Consider the following 24,484-nt stretch of genomic DNA (forward strand, 5'->3'; position numbering starts at 1 on the left):
CCTAGGTGCTGCCTCCCAGGCACGCAGGCCGAGGGGTCGCTTCCCAGCTCTGTGGCGTGCTTAAAGAACAAGTCTTGCAGCTGCTCCCTTCCAAGCACAAGCTCAGATTTAACGCCTGAATGAAAAGCCAGCCTTCCCGGGTATCAAAACCGCGCTTTCCCCCAGTGACACCCACTATTACACCTTCCCACTTCCCTTAACGGCAACGGGGCGCCAGCGCTACCAGCGCCGTGAGGGGACGTGCGTGAGGAGGGAACACAAAAACGAACCAGTCCGGAATTTAGACAGCCGCCACTGTTCCCCGAGGCGATGCGGGGCCCCGGTTCCCCGGGCACAGCCGCGGGCAGCCGCCGCCACCGGGGGGCAGCCGCGGCCGCTCTGCAGCCGGAGCTGCGCAGGCGCCGGCGCCGTCCCGCCGCACAGCGCATGCGCCGTGGCCGCCGTCCCTGCCCGTGCCCGGTCGCGTCCGCGCTGGCGGCGGGGCGTGCGCGGCAGCCGGAAGCCGCTGCTGCGGCGGAAGCGCGCGCGCCGGCGGGGTGCAGTAAGGCAGCGCGGGCGCGCGGCGGGAACGGCCGGGCCCAGCTGAGGCGGCGGCCGCAGCGCTGCCAGCTCCGCTCCTCTGCGTGCCCCTCCGTCGGGGCTCGCCGCGCTCCCGCTGCCGTGTGCCTCCGGCGTCAGTGCGCGGAGCGGGCTCGCCGCTGCGGGCTGAGGGGAACGGGTCGCGCGGGGCGAGCTGAGAGGAGACGCGGTGGCCGTTGGAGGCGAGTGAGGGCGGCCCCGGGGGATGGTTAACGGTGAGGCCCGAGCGCAGGTGCCTCAGCAGCAGCTCAGCCCCGTGCTCTTGAGGAGGCGGAGGACAGAGGGTGGCTGGGGCGGGGGGAAGCTGGGGAAGCAAGTACATCTTCTGAGCAGGGGAACAGTGGGCTTACAGAGCGGGTATGGCCGCAACACACGGAATCCTTCACTTAGCGTTCGCGTTTCTCGAGGAAGGAAAAGATGCTATCGAGCTGTGTGCTGACATCTCTTTAAAAACAAGTTATATTTCCAGTCGTGCATCAGTGAGTTCTATAAGCTCCCCTTCAGCACGGAGTGGGTGGCTTGTATCGATGCTACTTATCTGAATCTTCACCGCAGGCAGCATGGAAGGGTAGTGGTTTTTTGGAGCTGTGGTTTTCACCTTATGCTTGTAGTTAGCATCTCGCTTGAGACACTCTCTGGTGTTGCTCATCCAGAGGCAGGAGGTAAAAATTTTGAGGCTGACCAAGCCAGCTTGATTATCTCCTGGAATGTCTTAATTTTTTAATGTTGTTGCCCGTGGGATAGCAAAAATTAGGGGTCCATGCTTTAGAATCTAAAAAAATATGGCTTTTGTTTCAGGAGGTGTGGAGTAGTTATTGAAGATGAATAAAAAAGTAGGAAAGGCATATTTTAAGAACCACTTTTGAGAGGAAATGGAAAATTCAGTATCCCAGAAAATGAGTTATTCCAAATGTAAGGAGTAGCAGAAGAGAGGAACAGAGCTGAGAGAGTCTCTAGGTGAGAGTGGCATTTTTTCTAACCAGCAATAGAAAGGAAGGGCAGACAGGAGTGTTTTATAGAAGGGAAAGGCCAGATGTATGACACTTGATTTTAAAAGTCACATAGGACTCTGATGGGATTGGACTCTGGTTTAGGAAGCGTGAGATGAGCTCAGCATCTTTTAATTGGATAAATGCATATCCTGTGGTTTAGGCACAGGTGTAACATTGAAAGCTTGCAAATACCAGTCTTTATGTTTCTACCTATAGATGGTGATCTACTGCTGTCCCAGATTGACATTCTTAAAGTAGCTTTTCCTTTCCCCTTGGTGGTGGTGGTGTTGGGTCGTACGTTTTTGTGAGTAGTAGATAAATACGGATTTAGTTTGAGCAGAATTATCTGAACAAATACGGGGTGTTTGCTCTGCTCTGTGGGATTTTTTGGTGATTTTATTTTGTTTTGGCAGTGGCAAATAGATTGAACTAACTTAAATCAGGTAATGCCTCTTCTGCAAGGACGGGCTTTGGCAGTTGTACCCGGGCTCGTTCAGTCTTCTGTAAGGTCTCTGGTGCTGGCAGTGGAGGGAATGGTGCTACTGCTGCTGACCTGGATTTACTCCTGTCTCTTACTGTTAAGATTGGATGAGTTTCATCTTCCTTTTTTTTTAAACTCAGACTAAAATATTGTTGATCCTCTTGGTGAAAGTTTGCATACTCTGTAGTTAGACATATCCTGTTTCTTGGTTTCTCAGTTTCAGGACCACACCTTTTAATTTGACAGATCTACCAATATATCTTATTGTTACTGGGTCCTTAGTGAGGTCAAGCAGGTTTGGTGGGAGATGAGTCCTGCAGGCTTTTGAGCCTAGTAGGTTTCATCTAGTGTGTCCTCCAGGGAGAGGTTGCTGATGGATAGCGTGCTGATGTTTGAATTTCCGTCCCAGTTTTGAATATCAGGGAGACTGAAGTAAGATTCAGACCAGGGAAGGTTGATCATCAGTGTCAGATGTTTGCATTCCTAGGTTGACAGCATGTACTTAGCTTTTTAGCTGTCCAGGCTCACGGCTTTCTGTGGAATTGGTTAGAACACGTGAAAGGAGTTTACGATGGGCTCTGTCCAGCATAAGACCTGCCAGTTCATACTTAACTTGAAAATAATTTTTGAGTGTGTTTAAACCAACAGAGAGGCCTAGAGCAGATATGCACTTTGCTTAATGTGGCCATGGTGGTCTTAACTGAGAAAATAGGTGACATTAACTTAATACCGAAACAGCTCACTTTTCCAAACTGTGTAGCCATTAATATTTTTCTTCCCAAGTGAGGTACTAATCTAGGACTTTTTATAGGCTTCTTAGAGGTTTTTCTTGTTCAGTGGCCAATATTAGTTTGTGAGCTAACATACATGGCTGACATGAGTATTTTGACTATCACTACAGTCTTATCTACTCGTCTCTTGTTGAATCTTCTCTTGTCTCTTACATTTGAAACATGTTTACACAACAAATTGTGCGATGTTTAAGTATGTACCTGTATGCACAGCGTAGTGTTGGTCTGGTATCCAAATTATGTGAAGTGCTTTGAAATCTTTTACCCCTTGTCTTGCTGTTTTAATGGGTTTTGTCAGATTTGTAGCTCAGAAGTGTGAGAAATTGTTTCTGGGCAGCATTTGGCTTCATGGGTAGAAATTCTGCAGTGGCAAAAGCCCTTTGTGATCACAGTCTGCAGAATGCTGCTGGGTGGGGAGAAAACTGAGGTGTTAAATGCCTAAGGAACAAAACCATGGACAGCATTGTAGCAACATTTATGGTGTTTTTCCAGGTACCTTTGGGCTTGTTACAACGACCAGCTATGGAGAAGTGGAGCTTAATGACAATTACTGTTTTACTGGCACTTACTGTACGCTGGACTGTATCGCTTGGTTCTTATTCAGGTAATATGTGTTCACGGTCTGTAAAACAACCACATGAAGGTGAATTATGGAGCTTATGATAAATTAAAAGAAACTTGATGTAAAATCATAACTAGGAAGCAATGTGTTGTCCCAAGTATTATCGTATTTTAGTGCCTGTCTCATTCCCTAAGGTTTGTGTAATACCTTGTTTTTCTGATGTGTGCAATGATGGAACATCACAGCTGGAACAAAATGAAAGTAGAAGAATGTCAATTTGTGCTTTCTTTTTTAGCATGGTCCTTGAAGTTCTATAACAGATTTAGCTTTAATTTATATTTAGATAAGACCATGCTGGTGGTAATGAAGACAGTGTAAAGGTGACATGGAGTGAGTGATTACACTCTGCCTTGTAGCTGTACTTCCTTAAGATTGTTTACAGCATGAACTAAAGCTATATTCTTTTAATAGATGAGTTTTTCTCCTCACTATATTGTAATGCTTGCAAAGAACTCTCAGGTTGTTTCCACACCTCTGGATACCATTCCTACATGTAGTGTGAGCTTGCACAAAGCTTGCTCTCTGCAAATGATTTCCTTTTTTATTAAACAGCCATTACTTTTAATCCCCTTCAGCCAAAGGAATCACTGGTTTTCTGGTTTTCTGCAAAGGCAATTGGGAGCCTCATCCCATGAGTAGCTGGGGCTGTTCAGTAGAATTCTAGTGATTTTAAACTGGTAACTCCTGGGTTTCATTTACTTGATGGAATTTGCTCAAAGAGAAGTTGTGTGCATAGCTTCTCGCACAAGTGTGTTGAGTTTCCTTTCTGAAAATGCCATTATGAGTGGTGTGTTCTGTAGGTAACTGAGGCTCTTTTACCCTCCTATAGGCAGGAAAACACCCCCCCTGTCTTTTGCCACACAATAATGAATTGCTGTGCACTGCAAGTGTTTACAATTACATTGATAACGAGATTTTTCAAGTTGATTTAATTTCAAACCAATCAAGATTCTGAAAGAGCCTTAAAATAATGCCTGAACTAAATAACAAATTTTTCATCTTGTTTCCTACACAATGATTGTACATCAGGAAAAGCTGAGTCTGATCCAATCCAGCAAATTAAAGCACGTGTTTAACTTTGAGCATTGGCTGGCTGAAAAAAAGAGACAAACCTGAATGTTAGAAAGCGATAAAATAAATACTCAGGATTTTTTCTTTTCTCTTTGGCTTCCTTCAGATGTAATAAGCTTTCAATGATGGAGGAAAAAAAATGGGCAGGGTAGTGTTTAATTTGATGTGTTCCTGTTTTGCTTTCACTGCTGCTCATAACAATGAAGTTGAGCAAAGGATCAGAAGTAGTCTTTGTTCTCTGAGGCAGACTCTGTAGCAATGCTAGTTGGGCATACTCTGGAGCCATGTGTGTCCTGGGTGGCTAGAAGCAAGGAGGTTAACTTTACTGTGTAGTCTTGGATCCCCTGATCATTTCCATCCTGTTGTTGCTTGCTATCTAGCGTGCTTTTGGATCTACCTCTGGAATTAGGGTGATGGTGGTGAGAAAGCAGATAATGAATACTTAGTATTGAAAGGTTACTGTTAGGACGACTTCAGTTGATCTTGGAGAACTATTGAGGTGAAATTTGGTTTTGCAGATAGATGCATAATGTTTTTAAAATGTATTGCTCAACTCCTGCTAGATGATAATAAGCTAAATACCCTTGTTGAAAGGCAGCTTTGGAGCCTTAAAGGCGTCTGTTTGAGGGTAACAACAAAACTGAATAAGACCACCCTAAATTTTAAGTGTTTGTAACTTTTTAAAGTGATGATACTCCATTTTTTCGTTAATTGTCAATTCTGTTTGGCAGTATACTTGATACTTACTGTGGTTGGGAGGTAAATATGTGTTCTCAAACAAAATTGAACCTTCGGATGATTCTGTGATCTCTTTTGATTGTGCTGAAGCCAATTCGTTCCTTGTCCTTTTTTTGTTTCTTTAAAGGGGAGAAGCTGAAATAAAATATGTGTTTGTATTTAAACACACACACTCTCTAAAATTTGGATAACACTTTTTGTATTTTGGTGATCCTGTGACAGGTTCTAAATCTACTGGACTTAATGCTACAGAGTGGGCACTGGTCACTCCTTCAGTGACCTCACTTGGGAAACTTTAAGTTCGGTCTGTCAAATAGTGGAGATAATTTACTCCCTCTGCTACTCAGGAATAAATTAGCAGAGATAATCTGTTATTTCCACCACCCAGGAATAAATAGTATATATCTGAGCTTGTGTTACTGCCACAAACATAGATCATGAGAAAAAGATATAGATGGCTTTCCTATATTTTAAAGAAACTCCTAAATCTCTGTCTGGCTAGTGTCAATATTTTACTGGAAGTACTATCAGTCCAGTTTCTGTTCTCAATAAGCACAGGTTAATAGAAGTAAATAAACTTGGTGATAAAGATGCTTAACATACTGCTCTTATCAGAGTTAGGCTCACATTGAGGGAAGTGTTTATGAGTAGACATCTGAAGTATTTGCATTGATAAAACTTTTTTTCCTGTGAAAGACTTTCCTGAGAGACTTATGTATGCACATATGAGAAGTGGTTTTTAACATAATTCACTTTGCAGAACTGCTACATAACAATCATTCAGTTGAAAAATGTGTGAGAGAGAATGCCTGTAAACCCAAATGGGGCAGTTATTATTTAGAAAGCTTTGCAGATTATAAGAAAAAAAGAATCCTCTAGGCCTTTTATGTGTACTGAACAGCCTGATTTAGTAAATGGCCCATCTGAACTCTTTATTAAGAATCCTGGGGAAAGGGACAGATGCGATATTCTTGCTGGTGTTGCAAAGTAAGCAACAGAGGAAATGAAAAGGAACGGGGTGGGGGAGGAACTTGCAGCAGGTCTAGCTCCAAGTAAATTTAAAAATAAGGCTAGTTGTTACTTGTAATGGCAAGGTAGCAGGACATGGCTGAAACCCAAGTGAGAACATTGTCAGTTATTACGTACTGAGAAAGTGTAGTTTTTCATACAAAAGCAGTATATAAGGTGTTCATTATGTACATTTTCTTATTTCAGAGAAAGTGCCACATTTTTCATCTGCACTCGCTAGTGACTTTTTTTTTTTTGTCAGATGAGGAAGTAATTCTTCACAGTGGAATAGCTTGATAAATGCTTATTGCAGAAATAGCCAGAAAGCCAAGAGAACGTGTAAACTTTTTTTCCTCCCTGTTAGGCTGCACAGCAGATGAAGTCTCTGTTTTGTTCTCAAATATCATAGAGGAATGGGGAATAAAGTTAGTAGTATATTAATACACAAATAGCAAGCTGCATGAACTGAATAAATACCTAAATACTCTGTCATCTCTTTTTAGGTGCAGGAAAACCACCTATGTATGGAGATTATGAAGCTCAGAGACACTGGCAAGAAGTGACTTTCAATTTACCCATCAGGCAGTGGTATGTAGTGCTGTTGTGGTCCTGGTTACAAAGGGGTAAATGTAATGAAACTTTGGTTCACGTCTTGCTTCAACATACCTTAAATTTAAGACCTCTGCAACATTTTCTATGCTTTGAACTATTCTGAAACCTCTTTATAGTAATGCGACATCATCCTGCTCTTAGACTGAGGTACCATTTCCTTCACAAAACAAGAAGCTGAGATGTTGAGCTTTGACCTATTAGCTAAGAGCATATATAACAAAATATTCTGACTGGTCGGTCTCTTTGTTATGAAGCTCCAGGTTTGTTGTGAGTTGACTGTGAAAATCAGGAAGCAATTTTTTAGCAGGCTTATGTAAGAGATCATAGAGAAGCTTGTTCTCCTGCTTCAGAAAAAAAAATCAGTTCTGCTTCCCGAGTTCCAGTGCTCTAATGCACAAACATTTTCATTGTTGTCAGCACTGACAAAACCAAACCAAAACTCCGCTCATCTGCCCTGTGTGAAGAGGCAGAGGCATGCCAGTAAATGCAAGGACTTGAACTCTTGTGCTGGAGGCACTGGGGGTTTTTTACACCTGTGACTTCACTGCTTGCACCTGTATTCTCAACATAGATTTGAAAACGTGGGTGGAATCTGGATGTGAGGATAGTGAACTCTATTTGTACAAATCACACCAAACACTAGGGAAGTGATTCTGAGTATTTATTGATGTTTACATTATTCCAAATATTCCCAGATCTTGCATGGAACAGTAAGAGTCATTTAGTCCATATAATATGCTACAGCAGAAATTGGAACACATTGCAATTCCAGGTCCTCTTCCAACAGGGCTACTGACATTCTGTTTGGCTGATGTGTGGTTTTTTCCTCATCTGTCTGTGGGGAAACACACCAATTTGATGGAATAGAATATTAATTCCATTGTATTTCTGTAGATATATGTGGGGTCAATTCTGAAAGTGTGGCAGTCTGTGGAACTCTGCAGCTGACTGTATTGTGCCTTCAGATCATTCTGTTCTATCTATATTGTCATTTCTGTTTAACAGTTTTCTGGTGTGTCCAAACCCTTCATTGCACCAATGCTGGAATAGTGGAGAGCTCAATAATAGAGTTGGCATATAGCTATGCAGAGCTATATGTACCTAAAATTAGGAGTTATAGCAGTCATTATTTCCAGGCATTCCCAGGGGCCAGATGAAACTATTGCAGGCTGAGTTTAGCCCATGGGCTGCCAGTTGGGCATCTCAGTCTTATCAGATTTACTCTTCATTTTGTTTATAGCAGAAGCTTTTGGGTTGGTTTATTTATTGGACTGGATCTGCTTTGAGAATTGAATATGTAATATAGCAAAGTCATATGCAGTCTTGGGTGTTTGGAAAGGAACATGCCAGCTGACATGGAAGGGATTACACTCCTAGAATACTGAGCTGGATTTCCCCTCTGATGTTATAGATAGAAAAACACAGTGTGAAAAGATTTTTGTGCTATAGTGCCTAAAAGCAGTTTTTAAATTTGAAGCAGGGATTCGAGTCACTTAGCTGTCTAGGTACATACAGAGAGCAGCTCTCTTGTTGAAGGCATCATCCTATAAAACCTCTTGATCTTTTCAGAGTTAATTGTCACATTTACTGTTAAACAGGCATATACAGTGATGTAGCTGCATGTTCTGTGCTTTGATCCAAAACAAAGGGTTATTGAAAATATAACGCTGCAGTAAACTACCATATGGCTTGTATTGAGCTTCCTTGTGTGAGAATTCACTGAGCCACAGGCCAGAATTGAAATAGTTCTCTCTTTATCATATTCTTTAAAGTATTGACATTATTTATTAAAGGCCACTTTAAGAACATCCTTTCCTATTTTGCTGCCAATTAAAACCGTGAATGCTTTCTTGCTAAATATTATTGGACATTATAGAGATTGTTTCTTCTGTTGAAACCATGAGTATATGGAAGGCAAAACCAAAGCAATAAGTAAAAATACAGCCCTGGAAAGTTTGCTACTAAGTTTGTAGACCCTTACACTCTGCATGAAGAATCTGGTCTGCCTTAGCATGACCAATCTTGAATTGCAGGGTGAGAAGCAGAGGTGCAACTCAAAGAAATACCATTTATCAGTTCGTAAGGCGCTTCAGGCAGCTCATAAAGAATTCAAGAAATATCATTTACTATCATAAATGTCAAAACTTGACTGCATTTGAAGAGAGCAACTGGAAAAGCCAAGAGGTTGCCCCTTGGCAATGAGACTAGTCAGTCTGTCTCACTGTGAGATATAACGGGTCTGGTGCATTGTTTTTGTAACTTGTGTTTTCCTGGGACGGACCCTGCTGTTCCTCACTTGGCAGAGGTGACAATTTATGGTACTGCCAGCCTTCCAGAGAAGTGCTGACATGATGCTGTTACCAGTGAGGAAATCCTTCACCTTTCTCTCAAGGGGTCCACCTGGGTTTTGAAGTGGAAGCAGGTCAGGTGGCTGAGGCTGACATACCTGATGGAGATGGATGACCTTGTGTTAGTTATTCAAGAGGTGTCCCTGGTAACTCAACATTGTCTTCCTAGGAAGTCTTTAGCCCCCGGTTTCCTTTATTCATGCTGGCACTAGGTGCACCTGCTGTGGTATAGCTTTCTTCCTGGCCTCTGCTGCTTTCTGTTTGTGTAATATCTTTATGCCACCCTTTTCCACTTGTATTCAGTTGCTTTCTGGCAGTAGAACTTCAACAGATGGTTTTTCAGAATGTCATATTAGGGTCTGTTGACCAGAAGCAGTTCACAACTTGGTATATTTCTGTCTAAAAGAGCACCAGGTAAAGTGTAACTATTATGAAGTTGTTAAATGAGCTGTCCAAGTCCAGGAAAAAAGGAATCTAGGGTTACTGTAAGGAAAATCACTAGGCAGTTCCGTTCCTTTGGAAATTTCAGTTTAACTGTATTGGGTTTATTTCCGTTTTGGCAAATTGACTGCTGTCTTCTGGAGTAATTGCCATGCATGAAAAATGTGCATTGAGTTTGTAGATAGAGGTGCAAAGCCCCTTCCAACCATTGGGTGGTTCTGTGGCATGTAAACCCTACCACATAAACAAACCCTGAGCTATATAGTAGGTGTGTACAACTGCTTTTGTGCAAGCTTTGCCTTAGTCTCTGGATTTTTGTCAAACTGTTAACTTCCCTTTTCCTTTCACCTTTACTTTTGTTACTTCAGGGGTTTTTTGTGTGAAGTAGAATAAAGCAGGTATAGAAATTGATGGCTTCTCTACTGGATTTTGAAGATGTCGCTGAAAGTATTTGGTTTAACACTCAACTTTTTCCTTGGGCTGAAACAAAGCTGGAAATGTAGATACTTTCCTCGGTATTTCTTTTCTAGGTACTTCAATACAAGTGATAACAACCTGCAGTACTGGGGCCTCGATTATCCACCTCTTACTGCTTATCACAGTTTTGTGTGTGCTTACATGTAAGTTCATTATTTTAAATACTTTGTGGAGAGTACAAAACATCAGTTTCCATTCCTTTCCTTTCTTTTTTTACTGTTTTGTTTTGTTTCTCTCCTGAAGAGAGAAACTTGTAGCTAAAAACTACCCACATGGGCAGCTGATGAAACGGAAACTATTGGTTGCTACTTCAAAGCCAGGGAAATGGATGTTATATGCATCCTTGTTGATTAAAACCAATGCTGCTGTTTTTCTGTCTTGTAATTATTGCAAGGGAGACTGAAGGGTTATGCTCTTCGCTTTGCCAGGTCTGTAAATTGTAGCAGCTTTAGATGTGACTTAGATAAGCCATTGTGGGATCAGTGAGCCACAGAGAAAAGTGCTGTAGGAATCGGGTGCGTCACATGGGAAAGCTCTTGTGTACTGAGAGCCCAAGTGATATCTGATGACTGGATATCATGTAAATAGAATTCTGTTACTGGAATACTTTTTCCACAAGGGCCTTACTACTGTTGGAATGAGACTTATGGAATAAGAATGTAGGCTAAAGTGCACAGGCACAGTTATGTGGGGCATCTATGTGAACTGTAAATGGTTTATATTTAATACTTAGGTATGAAAGATATTTACAATTGTTTTTTTAAAAGGCAGTGGAAGTAGACTGAAAGTGGTTATCTTGTCCTAATAAATACTATACTCTATTTTTCCTAAGATTTTTTAAGCTGTGAAATAGCAGCCAAAGTCTAGAGTGTAAAGTGGTCCGGTGGGGAGGAAAGCCTTCCATTGATCACTATTGCTCTTTGAAATATTTCTTCTCATTCATCTTAATTCTTGGAATCTGTGCCTGTGCATGTCATCTTTATTGCTGAAAGGAGTGTAAAGGGAAATGAGAACTGTCTACATTTTGATGTGTCTGTACTTTGTTTTACAGTGCAAAGTTAATAAATCCTGATTGGATTGCTCTGCACACATCTCGGGGGTATGAGAGTCAGCCACATAAGTTATTTATGCGTACAACAGGTAGGAAAATTAGATTTCCTTGGCACGATGTACAGATTTGTCTCGCTTACTAATTTAGCTTGTTTGCTATCGTGCAACTTCTGTCTTCACCAGTGTATTCTCAGTTCTTTGGCTTGGATGGCTTTGCAGGTCCATTTATGAACCGAACGCCGAGTTCTTTCCCACCATCATTTGTGGATCTGATTATAAAATATACAAATGTTTTCAACCCAGTTGATTCGGTAAAAACTCTTTTGTAGCATAGGCCCAAATGTTGACAATGGTATTGTTTTCCCTTCCATTGTGATAAATACACTTTTCACTTTCAGCTCAGCTTGGTTTTTATTGTAAAATTATTTCGCACATAGACTGGCTTTCACTGACTTAACCTCTTGAGGCCTTGGGGATCTTTATTATGAGCTGTATACTTTTATCTGAAAGGGAAAGAATTTTGATGTTTTTAAAGATGACACTTTTCTTTCAAAGGGTCACTGCTTTCTGGAGAAATGTCTGTTAACCAAAACAGTTCAAATGAATTTTACTGCTTTTTTCCTAAATTCCATTATCCTCTGACCATTTGCTTATTTTGAAGTATCTCTATGAAGAAGAGGATAAAACCAGTGCAAAAAAAAATCCTGCAGATAACTTGTTTGCTGTCCTACTGATACAGAATTAATATGGCTAGTGAGGTCTTGTTCTCTAAGCAGTGGCAGATGCCTTATTATCCTGTTTCTGTTTTCTTTTGTTGGTAAACCCAATGTGTCTTTTGCTTTGCATAACACTAGAGATCCACAAAATGCTTTCTGATCGCAACAGCAGAATTTGTTGTTCATCAATAGCTTTCCTGTACTTCACCAACCTCTTAGTCTGGCCTCTAGCAATTGACTGAATTGGGGGAAAAAAAAGGAAATCACTAGAACTTAATTACCCTTGAAATGGTCTTTATTAATTTTGAGATCAACTCACTTGACAAACCACTGATGGATCCAGGAGAACTGATAAACACTTTTTAGCAATAGGCATTAGAAGAAAGTAATTCAGAGTGGTCAATTGGTGGTGATACGAAGGTGGTATCACACCTTTATTTTTTTTTTTAACTGTACTTAATTTGCTAATGCCTTGGGTGCAGTTGTTTCATTGTGGCTTAAGCCTGCGAAGCATTTCATCACTGAGTAACCCATATCTTCAAACATTTTTCTTCCTAAAGCCTGTGACTAAAAAGAGGCAAAGTATACTTTCCTTCTTGGAATAATGGCATGTCTTCTGAAAGCAGTTGATAGCAATAATCGGAGTTTTTTCTCAAACTCTTGAGACAACTCTCAAGAAGAACTCACCTGGTGGTTGAAGGATGAGTAAGGAGTTGGCATCTTTCTAGTCAGGTGAATCTGCTGGTTCAAATAACTGATTTTATCCATGTGACTAGTGAATCACACAGATACATTGGAGACTTGTTACTATCTAGAGCTTCTGAATTGTATCTCCAGACTATCTGTTCCATCAAACCACTTGCCTGGATGTAGCTGTAGATGATTTCTGTGAGAATTAAGAATGCCTTCTCTCATTCTGGCATGTGAGGAACTAGAGTCTGCTCCCTTCTTGACTGAGGCTGTGCCAGAAGCCAAAACAGCTGAACACGTGGAAGCAGCAGCTTTTGGACATCAGAAATGATAGCGTTAGAAACATTAACAAGATCAAATTCTGTAGACTTGGGTTTTTGTGCCCTTTGAAGTGGGACTACCCAGTTGACTCCAAAGAGGAACTTTGTGGTATTTTCATGCTTCTTTGCCTGTATTTTGTCTTTCACAAAAGAATTGAACAAAAAAGAGTCTTGGAGTAACTTCCAAGCCTGAGCTGTCTTGAAAGCAATGAAACATGCTTTAAAATGTTGAATATGCTGAAAAGCATGTTCAACTGAAACTAGTCACATGACTTTTAAACGTCAGTTGAATTGAATGGCTAAAGTGAAGTTTTCACTGAGGGTACAGATGCAAACACCACATTCAAAAGGTAGGCAACTAATCTCACTCCAACACTGTGCAGTTATTTTTATCTGATTTTTTTTTTTTTACACCAAATACAACCAAAATGTGGAACATTAAGAAGTTAAAGTTGTAAACAGAGGCAAAGATTCACAGTCCAGAAGAAAACAGATGATCTGAATAGCATTAAAATGAGGTATGTGGGAGGATTCTAACGTAAAGTCAATCTTTATTTTTCAGTGTTTGTTGCTGATTTGCTGGTTTATATTCCTGCAGTTATTTTATATTGTTTTTCCTTGAAAGAAACATCCACTAAAAAGAAGGCAAGTATCTGGGGGGTGTGTGTAAATTAAAAACAAAAGAAAACATGCTGTTAAAACAGGGTAGAAGTGTAACAGTATGAGAGTTAATTAATGTATAGGACACCTTGATGGCTTCGACTGACATAAAATTGATGACAATCAGTACATCTTGTATGAAAGGCTTTTCACTTAAAACAAAAGCCATTAACTTGTCTTATTTTAATGCTTTCAATAACAAGATGCTCTGAAGTTTAGTAGCCATGAACTCCTGAATTATGTTTCATTCTGAATTTATTACTTGAGTAGTAAAACAAAGATCTGTGCTGTGCTGTGGGGGAATCTGGGGAATCCAAGAACTGCTTTGTCCCACATGCTTCTTCTAGTAGAACCAATACGTTTTGGAGTAAAAAGTCTTTGCATTTTTGGAGTGGTTGCAAGGTTTAAGATGGGTGTGGGTGATGTTTGAGCTGGTTGGCAAAACATACACTGATCTCCATTGTGGAAAGTCTTTATCAGATTTTATTCCTCAAAATGTTACTGACAGAAGATTGCTTGTGGAGAGTGAGTTTCCTACATGTAAGGTGCACCATGGAGGGGCAGACTTTTGTACTGGAAAAGTAGTACAAGTTCCTCTGTCTAATGTCTAACTTAGAATTATTTTCCCCTCTCTTTTTTTGGATCCTTCTTCCCAGGTTTCCAGTGCTCTCTGCATCCTGCTTTATCCAGGCCTCATTCTTATTGACCATGGACATTTCCAGTATCCTTGTTCTGCACTGAAATGAATTCCCCTTAACCAAGTAACACTGGTTTTTAGTATTTGTCTGTAGCTGTGCAGAAGGTTATTTTGTTATACAAAGTCATCTGAGGGGCTCCTGCCTACCCCAAAGTAGAGATAGTAAAGAAAGCTGTAAGCTTGAAACAAGTTGGAGAGAAATAGATGATACTGGGACAAATCAATCCAAATGTGACTAGCATCCTTTACATGTTCCAAGCTCATATTTCTCTCTGTCATTTTACTACAGAAAACTTCAGTGGCATTGATAGTGAAAAGAGTGATGGCTTGTGCTCCTGTGATTTGTGTTTGGAGAGAGAACCACCTTGGGTCTTCTTGAGATGGCAGAGAAGCAGTTGTGTAAAATGTTCAGTTCTATAAAATGGGCCATTCTATCTTGTCTTTACAATTCCTTGAGACTGGATTTTCTTCACTTCATGCCTTCATGAAAAAGCTAGTCCTCTAGCACCAGTTAGGCTGTCAGGGCTAACTAGTTGATACTGGTGGCATGCATCTTCACTAGTGGGTGAAGTGGTTTTACATTAGCTTTGCACATCAACAAGGAAATGCTGTTAGTTGACTCCTCCAGGCTGTGCTGCTCAGTGCCATCGAGCCAGAGGGACACAATTCTGGCGCTGTGATCAATGCAGATATTCAGGTATTCGAAGGAGATACTGAATCTCAGCATCTACTACTAAATCAAGTTTTGACAATCAAGAAGTTTGCGAATTTGTGGTTTTCTTCCAAGAGAGTATATGGTGAACTTGGAAGATAATATATTTTAGGAAGCAGATCTTGAAGCAAAAAAACCCATAATGCTATTGAATATTTGAATTACAGTTCAGCAATTCTGAAATCCTATTTTTGGCCAGACTCTTTAAAGATGTAGATCATCTGGAGACATCAGAAGAATGAGGATGGGAATGACTGCAATTTGTCTTGATTTTGGGCAAGAGAAACTGTTGGTTAGAAAATTGCAAGCCTATGCTGCCTTCCAACACATAAAAGGTAGAGAAGGAGGAAGGCAGTGATCTGTCATGTGTGTCTTACATTGGATAGGGCAAGAAGTAACAGCCCTAAGTTACCATAGCCAATATTTGGTTTTTAAAATACATGGAAAAAAGTATTTTGAACCTTTATTGAAATGAAATGCTGGGACAGATTGTCTGTGGATGCTGTCGAATCTGCAGAGTCAAAGGTTCAGCAAACCTCCCCTTAGGGGTGACATAGGTGTAGCAGATGCTGTGTGCTACAGTCTCCCTTGTGACTCCTAGGTGAATACCTTCACTAGCCATGACCAGCTCCCAAGAAGTCAATAGATTAACTGCTGTTCCATGTGTCTGCAAGATCAGAGCCTTTTGGGATAACAAGATGTTGACGTGAACTTGAGATCTCAGATATGCACAATGATTTGGAGTGAGCATCTGAATATGGTGTTGCAGCTGTTCAAGAGAAATCAGAGTACTGTGAAATTTCTGACAAGTGTCTCTTACTGATTTCTCTCATTGTGAAAAAAAAATAAACCCAATAACAGACAAAGCTAATATTTTATTGCCATTTAATAGTAAGTGTAACTTAGTCCCTTCAAATTCTGCTGAGCCTGGGAACCTGTTCTCAAAAGTCATAAGGAAGTAACGTTGTTTTTGGTAACTATTATTCATTGTTTGCACAGTGTTAGCAGCTAAGGGAGCTGGTCATGGATGAGGTTGCATTGCAGGTATAATCAGAGAATCCCCAAGAGCCCTTGAACTAAATAATAGAGAATTAAAATACTGATGTATTTGAACGTTATGCACTTATCTTTGGGGAGCTGGGAGGAGAGATAAACCTTGAAAGGTTTATCCCTAGTTGGGTAAATACCAAGAAAAAAACATTTACCCTGAGGCATCTGAAGTACGTGGCGCTGTCACCAAAAGCTTGGTTGACTCAATATACATTACAGATAAAATTAACACACACACTATTTGTCTTCATATTTTCCTGTGCAAGCTTTGAATCAAGCCTTGGAAAGACGAAAATTACACTTCATGTAGAAGTAAATTATTTCTCTCTGTGAGCGAAACAATCCTAACTGGCAAGGGGTTTTTAAAGCTAACTTGGGAAAACTTGCTTTGCACACTGTTTTACAGGATATTAATTGCTGACTGCAAGTACTAAGATGTATGTCTTGTCCTTGACATAAGAAACCATGTACAACTCAGTGAGCCTTGGCTTTGCCTTGTGGGGTGTGCTCTGTCTGTCTTACGACTGGGACCTTTTGGCATCAGCGGCCTTTTGCTTGGCATTAAATTATAAGCAAATGGAACTCTATCATTCTCTGCCCTTTTTTTGCTATTTACTTGGAAAGTGCTTAAAGAAGGGACTGAAAGGAAAAGGGTAAGTGACTTTGGACTGGTTTATGTCTCTCAAGAATGCGCCTAGGCAGCCTGGGCATCAAGAATATGATTCTTCTCTGGATTAATTTCTAGTGGAAGATACTTACTTTGTTGTAACATCTTCCTCTCCTGCAAGGGAAACGTTTCCTGTTGAGATCTGAAGTGTTTGCCCTGAACAGGTGGCAAAGTCTGTGAAAGTGTCCTTTCTTAGTGCTGTTCATCCTGTACGCTCAATGAAATAAGGGCTGCAGTGGGCAGCCACATCAGAGTGGCAGCAGTGGCTCTGTGGTTCTCATGGAGTTGTTCTCTCCAATCTGAGGATGATGAACTTTCCCTGTGGTACTGCTAGCTCTGTTTAGATTTCATAGAATCATAGAATGGTAGGGATTGGAAGGGACTTTTAGAGATCATCTAGTCCAAACCCCCTGCAGAAGCAGGGTCACCTAGATCAGGTCACACGGAACATGTCCAGGCGGGTCTTGAAGACCTCCAAGGAAGGAGCCTCCACAACCCCTCTGGGCTACCAGTGCCAGGGTTCCCTCACCTCACACTGAAATAGTTTTTCCTTATATTTAAATGGAACTTTGTGTTCCAGCTTCTTCCCATCACCCCTTGTCCTGTTGCTAGCTCCAGTTCCATGTCTCTCTTTAAAAAAGATTTGGGCTATAAGTGAAGAACTGATTTTTGTTACCAGCAGCTGAATCTGTCTTTTTCTGATGCAAGCTTTTTCTTTTGATTTCAGACTAGTATTGTTAGCTAAAATAGCTGGGACAGTGGTGGTTTCCTTTGCTGTCTGCTGGCTCCCGTTCTGTACCGACATGGAACAAATCATGCAAGTACTCAGAAGACTCTTTCCCATTGACCGAGGCTTGTTTGAGGCATGCATGCATGTTTTCTTCTCCCCCACCCCACTCTAAATGTTCTGTATTCTTAGATCCCTTGAGAAACCTTCATCGTGACCTTTAGGGATTTCATGTGGGAGACACGCCACACAACTAGTAATTTGAGCTGGCTTCTTCAGCAGTCATTTCTTGCCAGTTATTTAATCCAGTATTTAACCCCAGCTCAGCTGGCATCTTCCAGGATATTATACGAGTAGACAACACTTATCCCATCATCAAACCCATCCTTCAGTCTATACATTTTTCCATTCAAATAGATTCCATAGCAATTGACAGTGTCAGAAGATGTAACCTTAAAAGTTAACAGCTCCAGCCTCTGCCTTTGGCTCAGCTCAGCTATTTGTAACAGGATTCACTATTTTACAAAGTATTTAAACCACAGTGTTTTGGGTGCAGCCTGTGACTTCCTTTTTGACTCACCTTATCTTTTCAGTGCAGGTTTCCACACTATTTTCCAGCAGGCCAGTTCTGTTTTTAGTTTTCCTCAGGCTGCAGATGTCTGCATGAGTACTGCAGCCTTAATCCAGTAAAGCAGATACTCATGTACCTACCGCTGAGGCCACAGGAGTCTCACTGATAAAAGAAATATTCCCATTTCCCAGGTAACAGTGAGGTGTTCCTGTTGTTTTGCTGAATCAGGGCATGAGTCTTAAGACTCTTCTAAGAGCAGATTCTCAGCTTCAAACTTAACCCTAAAAGGAAGCTTTGAATCCTCAGGTTTGATGTTACAGGGGTTTAAGCAAATGCTTACAGTTTCATCTCTAGATATGAATCATATCACAACTGGCACTTTTCCTCACAAGTTAATGCTGATGTGCCAAAGGCATTTTATTTAGACAGTGGTGCAGAAGTGTATTCTCACTGTTTTCTCTGCTAGCTTATTTGAAAAAAAACCCAAACCCTAAACAACCCTTCCACAAAAGACCTCGCCCCCCCAAAAAAACATCAGTGACCCTATTCCTTGGGAATTGTCTGACATTTCTCAAAATACATTCTTTTAGTCACTACACTTTTTATTCAGTACCAAGTTTAAAAATGCAGTCTTGTAAATGGCAATAACCAATGAGTCTGAAAAGATTTTAGTCTAATATTAGCTCAGATATTTTCAGAGATGATCAAGGGAGTGACCTGCTGGATGCTAATCTAGATAAAATGAGAAACTGTCCTCGTAAGCAACGTGCAGTAAATTTATCCTGGGCTGTGTGTAACAGGTTCTTTGAATCGGTTCCCACTCCCAGGAGCCGTAACAAATGCTGAGGGCTGTAAAAGCGTATTGGCTGTGAGCAGAGGCCCTGTGCTGTGCTGGTGCTGCCAAACAGTCCCTCCCTCCCCTTGTAATCCTCAGCAGATTTCAAGTGCCTGTTCTGTGTTGCCAGTGAGCACGAGAGGAAGATGGCTCAGTTGGTGGTGGTAGTAGCTTTCTCTCTGTTATGCCTACACAGCTGTGAGGCAAGCAGCTGTTTGGGGATGAGTTTCAGGAGCATGATAGCTGTAGTTACCAATTTAATTTTGAAAGTGATCCTAGCACAACTGCTAATGTCTTTAGACTTCTGGGTTTATTAGAGGTTAACTCTGTCATTGCTAGCAGGCAGAAAGCACAGCTACATACACTCGAGGATGTCGAGATGTGACAGTAAACACAATGCCTTCACGTTTGGAGGAATTCATACCTGCCAGTGTTTAGTCAGGGACAGCGAGTTTCAGAGCTGTATTTGCACAGAATGTGTCATCTCGTGAGTGAAAGCAGCAGTCTGTGGTGCTGAAGAACTAGTTCTCAGTTATTTTAGAACATGGCTTAATTGAGTCTCTTGAAACTTTTCATTGCTGAGGAGTTAAAGCCCATCCATCCATATATATATATATATATATATATATATATATATATATATATATATATATATATATATATATATATATATATATATATATATATATATATGAGATGTGTATCTGCAAGTGTCTTTTTGCAGTGTTAGGGTAAAAACCCAACAGTCCCCCCACCTCCCAAGCCTTTGTTGTCACAAACATAAGTTCAGATGAATGTAGCTATCACTAACTAATCTTTTTTAATCCCTTCCAGGATAAAGTAGCCAATATTTGGTGCAGTCTAAGTGTCCTTATAAAGATAAAGAATATAGTGTCACCTCAAACTCAACTGAAAGTCAGGTAAGACACAGCTGAAGTGCTTGAGGTCGTTTCTTTTATCAGCATTACTTTTTGCAAAATGAGTTATTTTTGTCAAGGAGCTATGAGAAGTGGTGTTTAACATCTTGGTGGTGGTGGGGAAACAAAGTAGTTTTCTTTCTGTTACTGTACTTTTCTCCCAGTTCCCCAAGTACTGTCAGGAATGTTTATGTCTGCAGAATTTCCTGCTTGTTTATGTAGCGATTGAAGATACTTGGTAGGTTAAAAGAGTTAAAATTCAGAGAATTGCCTCTCTCGGTGCTCTTAGCAGTCAGAGTTCACCCTTCTGGTGAAGGATTCAAGTGTAGAGAGTGTGAAATGGGCCCAGGCATCTTTATTCCATGTCAGTGAAGACCATGCAGTGCTCTGCTCTTGTGGTTGAGTCTCTTGGAATCCTCTTCTACTTCTGAAAGCTAAGAATGTCTCAGAAGTGACTATGTGGCGGTGTGGTTGTAGTTACTCATGTATTAAACCTGTTTTTCTTTAGTTTGGCTGTAACATTCCTGAGCCTGCTTCCTACTTGTATCAAACTAACTCTCCAGCCTTCTCTCCGGGGATTTAAGTTTGCTTTGGTAAGTGTGTTCTTAGCTGCTCAGCACAGTTCCATGTACTTTTTTTTTTTTGATTAAAAACCATTTTGCCATCATGTGTCCAGGAGGATCTGACATGTCTTTTAAATTCAAGACTTTTTATTCCTTAGCCTCAATTTTCTTTATTTAATGCTGTATTTTTATTACCCTCCTCTGAAGAGCCTTTGGAAGATTCTGTACACATTAAAGCCTCGTACAGAGCTGGAATCTCTCCTCTTGTTGTTTAGCTTCCAAAGTGCTAGTTCTTCTTAATGCATTGGCTGCAAAATTCAATACAGAAGTCCCAAGATGGACATTGTAAGCTCATTAGCAGTTTGAAAAGAAAATGATACTGTTTTCCCAAATGTTTGTCTCTTCTTAGTCACATTATGTCATTGCATTTAAGCACATTAACAGGACTTGCATGCAAAAACCAGTTTTCCTTGAAATCAAAATGACATGGAGCTGGTTTGAAGATTTCATGAGTTAGAAGATAATATCTATTTTTAATTTGATGTGAGTGCTGTTTGGGAGTTTATTGCAACATTGCCTAAAAATAACATTGATCCTGTCTAAGAATCGGTTTATGCTTAAGAGTGTGTGTTTGTTTGGTGGGAAGGGAAAAAAGAAAGAGACAGTTTGTGTACTTTGGTGTATTGACTGCTTATGATGATGAGCAAAATCTTATGCCCAAAAAGTGGATAGTTCTCACCTTGACTGAGGTTTGCCAGTGCTTACCTGGTGAGTGTTGTGTTGTGTTTCCTTGGTGGGGATACTTCTGTCAGTAAGGGAAGCAGGAGCAAAGTGCTTTCTGGATGATTCTGGATACCCTTTCAGACAGTGTAGTTTTTAGCATGTCTGGGTGGTTACGGAAGCAGCTCTGTGTACTTGTCAATTGCACTGGAGTAAATGTAGCAGTTAATTAGAAAAATCAGATCATTTAGCTCATCCATTCACGTAAACTCTGTGCCAGCAGAGAAGCTAAACCAGTGCTTTACATTCCAGTCACATATACTAATACAGCTCTGATTTCCCTTTCTTAGGTTAGTTGTGCGTTGTCATTTTTCCTGTTCTCCTTTCAAGTACATGAAAAATCCATTCTTCTAGTGTCCCTGTAAGTAAATCATATTTCTGGGCATATATTTTGATTTGCTTTTCCTTATCTGGTTGCTTGCTGCTTTCTCCCTTCCAAATGGGTCTGATATTCAGAAAAGCAAATGAGTTTGATATTCAGAAAAGCAAATGAGTTTCTAAAAACTTGTAAATGAAGGTGTCCAAATACAGCCACACTGGTCCCTCCTGCTTCACTCCAGGACAGGGTGCTGGGGACTCAGCTGCCCAGTGAGGCTGCAGCCTGGGGGAACGGGGTGAGTGATGGTGGAGTGGTCACTGGGCTTTGCTTTCCTCAGCCCCTCAAGGAGTTGAGGGCAGCAGGGAGAGTCAGCAGCTCTGCTCTTCTGTGTGAACACCTGAAGGGAAGGGCAGATAAAGGAGGGTTTGGAGAGGCAGCCTTCCTAACCCATCTTGTTTCATGCCTGTGAAGCAAGACTGGTAGTGAGAGGAGTGCTGTAACTTCCACAGGCGGTTGGCTGGGAGTTGCCATACAGGTGCCCCTCAAAGCCATCAAGGAGCCATGAGCAGAGAAGGCACTGAGCTGCCCAGCCATGTGTGCCATCCATGCTGATGCTGCTGGTGCAGAGCCCTGGGGGAGCTGGCTGAGGATTCAGCACTGTGGGCGCTGCTTGTGCCCCACAGAGCCCGTGGCAGTGGGGACAGAGCTCTGCTTGGCCTCCTGGGGGAGTGGGAGCACAGCAGGTCTCTGAAAGGCTGAGGATGGAGTGCTGCCACTTCAGGGTCTGCTTACCTGGTTTTCCTCTTGTCATTCCAGACCAGTCTGCTTAATTATAAATGAAATCCCTTTTATGGCCACATGGTTTTTACTTGTATCAACTTTCAGGTGAGTTGGACACCGTTAACATCATTTTAGAACCAAGTTCTTCCCCAGTCCCGTTACATTTGCAGTACAAATGTATTCTTTGCTCTTCTTTTTGCATTGGAAATGTAACTCGGGCTGTGCACTCCCTCCTGGGGCTGATTCTGTTTGACAGCATGTTGCCCCTTCTGCTGAAGGATGGCCTGCTGCTGGCCTACACGGTGACATCACTGGCCTTCCTCTGCACCTGCCTGGCTTCCTTCTCCATATTTGACAAGACTTCAGCAGAGGACCTGCAGCTGAAGCCCTTCTCCCTTTCCCTGAAGGGATACATTTCTTGGTTTAAGTCATTTGCCAAGATTGTCAGGAGCCTGGTAAGCAGTTTTAATCCCTAGAACTAACTTGCAGCTCTTCGTGGTACTGAATTACTTGCATAAACTACAAGTCTTCTGTCCATAAGCGTGCACGAAGCCCCAAGCAGGGCACACCATACTAGGTCACTATGGAGCTGTGCTGTAACCTTTTCTGCAGTGCCAGCCACATATAGTCTGAAGAGCACAGAGCACCCCAGTAATGAAAGTAACACTTTACTTGTTTGAGATGTGAAATCACCATTAGCTAATATTTCATTCCTTATCTTACAGTTTCTTCTGTCTGTAGCCCTGATGGGTGTCCTGTCTGTGATGAGCGCTGCCGTGCCTCCACCACAGAGGTTCCCTGATTTATTCCCTGTAGCCGTGTCTGTTATTTCTTGCTTACACTTTTTACTGTTTTTGCTGTATTTTAATGTTGTTATACTCTGGGACTCAAAGAATAGTAGAAGTCAGAAGAAAATCAGTTAATCAGCCTGTGAAGATCAAGGACTGAACTGTGAAAGGACAGAGTATTTGCCATGAGCAGTGCCTAGCATTGCAGTTAAAGCTGTTAGTGATGTAATGCAGTTCCTGTGAGGGGATGGAAGTCAGGAAACACACCAGACACAAAGACTAGTTTAAAGGGAAAGTATTTTGAAGTTCAATTGGCAATGTGATCTGGTGTGTTTCCTTCAGAAGTGTAATACTTTTGTTACCATTTGTAAACTTAAAATGCCTAATAAAGGACCAAGTTTGGAGTTAATGTTGAGAAATCCCATTGGTGTTACTGAACCAGCCCCTCGGGGCAGCAGTAGCTGTTGACTTTTGCTTTTCTTCTATTATGTCTTATCTTCCACACTACCAGTACTTTTATGATGCTGGAGAATAGAGGGAGCCTCAGAGATGCACCAAAGTTATTGCTGGGCACAGCAATCAAGGCTGTGGCCTTGGGGAAGGGGCAGGTTGTTGGGTGTGCAGTGGGTTGGGGTACATGTCCTCTGCTACAGCACAGCAGCTCTGGGGTTTAACACCAGTGGGGTCTTGTGACTCTCTCAACAACTGTTTCTATTGGGACTAAAAAGCCAAAAGATCTTGATTCTACTGAAAAAAGCTAAAAAAGTTCAGTTTGAATGCAGGTTTTAGGCTCTTCAGGAAAAAACACCCAACAAAAACAAAACCCACAAAAGAAACCCTTATGGCATAGCACCGTGTAAAGGGAACCAAACCCTGTGCTTCCCTCTCTGCACAGTTACAGCCCCTGTGGCCAAGAGTTTGGAGAATACAGAGTGATCAAATAATTGTATACATAACAAAGCATGGAAGAAGGAAATAAACCCTACTGCCATGCATTGCTTTATGATTTAACGAGGAGTCAGTCTATCCTTGGTTCTGCTCTGACACTATATATATATAAAAACTGGTTTTTAAAGCTCCCCCTTGTTTAAAGGCTGCACTGTCACATACCACCCTGTCACTGCCATTAGCACATTCTGGGGCCAGCTCTGCAGCGTGGCTCTGAGTGTGTGAATCAGCTGTTCTGAGCCCTGGGAGGGAAGTGTCTCCGAGCTGAGGGCTTTTATTCATTGTTTTCCAGCTATATTTGTTGTGGAAAAAGTCACCACAGCCAACACTACCCGAGGTGTGTGAGTAGCAGTTGTAACAGTATCAGGGGGAGCACAGCTCAGCAATTTGCCTGCAGGGTAACAGCTCAGTGTAAAGCAACAAAACTTAAACATTGTCCCAAGTAGTTAGAATTTTTCAGAGGACTCTGTGGCAGCAGGAGCTCTGCCTGCTTTGCCCTGCTGCTTACTGGCGTGGATGGTGCCAGGACCCATA

The 24,484-nt window shown here is 41.5% G+C and overlaps 1 protein-coding gene across 2 annotated transcripts; it reads left to right on the forward strand.

Moving 5' to 3' along the window:
* The first annotated feature begins 516 nt into the window (after nucleotides 1–516).
* On the forward strand, nucleotides 517–23,402 carry ALG6 (ALG6 alpha-1,3-glucosyltransferase). Of its 2 annotated transcripts, none has more exons than XM_062003771.1 (15): nucleotides 517–794; nucleotides 3,336–3,447; nucleotides 6,786–6,870; nucleotides 10,214–10,303; nucleotides 11,212–11,300; nucleotides 13,499–13,581; nucleotides 14,253–14,317; nucleotides 16,523–16,708; nucleotides 17,450–17,585; nucleotides 19,690–19,775; nucleotides 20,281–20,365; nucleotides 21,406–21,476; nucleotides 22,251–22,319; nucleotides 22,471–22,669; nucleotides 22,940–23,402. In XM_062003771.1, exons 2-15 carry the CDS (start codon nucleotides 3,366–3,368, stop codon nucleotides 23,135–23,137), a joined length of 1,524 nt encoding a protein of 507 aa, XP_061859755.1. In that variant the 5' UTR covers nucleotides 517–794; nucleotides 3,336–3,365; the 3' UTR covers nucleotides 23,138–23,402. The 2 variants fall into 2 exon arrangements, with proteins under 2 accessions (XP_061859755.1, XP_061859756.1); XM_062003772.1 differs by having other exon boundaries at nucleotides 517–761.
* The last annotated feature ends 1,082 nt before the right edge of the window (nucleotides 23,403–24,484 follow it).

This window comes from Colius striatus, chromosome 10, assembly GCF_028858725.1.
Source record: "Colius striatus isolate bColStr4 chromosome 10, bColStr4.1.hap1, whole genome shotgun sequence".
NCBI classification, from domain to species: Eukaryota; Metazoa; Chordata; class Aves; order Coliiformes; family Coliidae; genus Colius; species Colius striatus.